The sequence below is a fragment of the Pterocles gutturalis genome, unplaced genomic scaffold, assembly GCF_000699245.1.
Source record: "Pterocles gutturalis isolate BGI_N339 unplaced genomic scaffold, ASM69924v1 scaffold8744, whole genome shotgun sequence".
Taxonomy (NCBI): Eukaryota; Metazoa; Chordata; class Aves; order Pterocliformes; family Pteroclidae; genus Pterocles; species Pterocles gutturalis.
Window position 1 is genome coordinate 18,397 of NW_010135693.1, and position 2,198 is coordinate 20,594.

At 54.1% G+C, this 2,198-nt stretch overlaps 1 protein-coding gene across 1 annotated transcript in view; it reads left to right on the forward strand.

Moving 5' to 3' along the window:
• SSBP3 (single stranded DNA binding protein 3) overlaps positions 1-2,198 on the forward strand; it is a gene marked incomplete at its 5' end in the record, with an annotated part of 17,955 nt that overhangs the window by 12,280 nt on the left and 3,477 nt on the right. The window contains 2 exons of the mRNA XM_010081992.1: positions 1,870-1,934; positions 2,051-2,099. Coding sequence (XP_010080294.1) covers positions 1,870-1,934; positions 2,051-2,099 — 114 coding nt within the window. The remainder of the gene's footprint in view (positions 1-1,869; positions 1,935-2,050; positions 2,100-2,198) is intronic.

The following is a 2,198-nucleotide window of genomic DNA, read 5'->3' on the forward strand; positions in this document are numbered from 1 at the left end:
ATGGCCCGCGCCAAGGCGAGCGGCGGCAGTTTGCCTGGGGGAGGCTGCTCGCTTCCTTCCCACTTGCAAAGCTCGCCGCGAAACTTGGAAGCCCTGAGCGCGCCTTCAGCTCCGTGTGGGATGGCGGCGGGTCTGGGAGCCGGCAGGAACTGTGAAATGTTCAGAGCTTTATTTTTGACTCCGCCGTTCCCTGTGTAGGTACGTTAGGGATTTTTAGAGGCAGCCTTCCCCTGGAGAAGCGCTGGGCTTCCCAACCCGGCACCTCGCAGCCAGCCAGGAACCAGCGCCTGTGCAGGCAACCACCAAAAATACCGAACCAAACTCCTCACACCACCTTGTGTGCCCAGGGCTTTTTTTTCTTTTTTTTTCTTTAAGCTTTGCATCAGGACCTTCCCAAAATACTCCTTCAATTATCCCAAAGGGCTGCAGAGCATCCTGCCAGGACATCCCAGCATCCTGACGCCAGTTACTTACTGCGCAGCGCCGATGAATCATCCCTTACAGCCAGTCTCCGCTGCCTTTTTCCCTTTAATAGTCGCAGTTTTAGCTCTGAAGAGGCCAGGACTAGGTTTGCCAGTGCCTATATAAAGGAGGGTTTGTAGCTCGCTGGGTGTTGGCGGTGTCTTGCTGGAGCCCAGCATCCAGGTCGTTCGGCACAGATGTCTTCCCTCCCCACCCTCCCCAAGCATCTTTCAGGCGGCTTCGTTTTCCAGCCTTTTAGCTCCAATTAAAAACACTGAGCTTTTTTGTTTGTTTTTTTTTTTTAAAACAAGGGGTTTGATGCTGCTATTCAGTGTAAATGACTGGAATTTCGATCAATTAAGGACATGCTGGTAATTTGTTTGGGGGGAAACCCTTTTCTGCCTCTTCAAAACAAACTTTGGCAATGCCCTCAGCAGAGCACCCTGCTCCGGCGCATCCGTAAATCCAGGGAAAAATCAGCATTGAAGTACCACACTGAAAATCCAGCTTGGAGCACTCCGAGGGGCTGCGATTTAGGAAGTAGCCAGCCATCCCCCAGCTCCCTCCCTAGCAGGTTTTTTTCTCTGAATGGCAGAAATACAGCCCAAAACACTGCATCGCAGGGGAAGTCGGGAGGGGGGAGCAGCAGCGCGACCTAAATCCGGCTGCGCGTCGCCCGGAGGGCACAGGGAGCCCAGCACAGACCAAATGGAGCGCGGCATTCAGGGGCTTCCGCTGCCTTGGGCTGGGCTTTGTACTAGAGCTGGGTTTAGGAGATGAGGGATGCGGATCTGAGGCTCCTGGTCCCAGCTGGATGCTCAGCTGGGGTGGAATAAGCTGGGAGAGGATCCCCGAGGGGATGCCTGCCTTCGCCCGCGCCCCACGGCTGCAGACCCGCTCCGGGGGATGGAGCAGGGAGCTGGGAAGCAACAGGAACATTGGTTTTCCCTGCTCCAGCCGTCGTGCTCGGTGCAGGCGATGCTCCAGCTCAGGGGAACTCGTGCAGCCTTTTCCCATCCTTACGCTGCAGCAGTAACCCTCCCCTTCCTCCCCTTCTTCTCCTGCCCATGTTTTCTCCTGCACAAAAAGATGAACCCAAAAGGCTCTCTTGGTGCTGGGGGGGTGTGGGCAGATCTGTCTCCCGGAGCTGGGAGGGGGCTGTTTTCCCTTGGAGACTGGGGGGGGACTCGGGGCTCAGCCTGGCTCCCTTCCATATTCAGCTGCCTGGGTTTGTTATAAACACAATTGCTAATGGCCCCTACGTTCATCATCTAATTTTTTTTTTTTAAAGCTCATTTTTGCAAAATAACCCTTTTGGTTTTTTGTTTGTGGTTTGTTTTTTTTTTTCCCTTGTCTTCTCTGCTTCCCTTCCCGTTACGGTAGACTGACCCTCGGTTATCGTTGCAGAACTACGGCAGCGGCATGAGACCTCCACCCAACTCCCTCGGTCCCGGCATGCCTGGAATTAACATGTAAGGCAAACCCCCATGTTTGTCCACCCACTCGGGCTTTGCAGGACCATATGGATAAAAACACAACTTTTTTTTTTTTCTTTTTTTTTTTTTCCCCTGTTTAATTTTAACCCCAGGGGGCCAGGAGCCGGCAGACCGTGGCCGAACCCCAGCAGTGCTAATTCAGTGAGTATCCTGCCCTAAGAGCGGGGCTGGTCGGGGACCATCCCATAAATGAGGCTGTTCCCCGTTAGCTGAACCCTGCTAATGAGAGGGGGGTCCCCA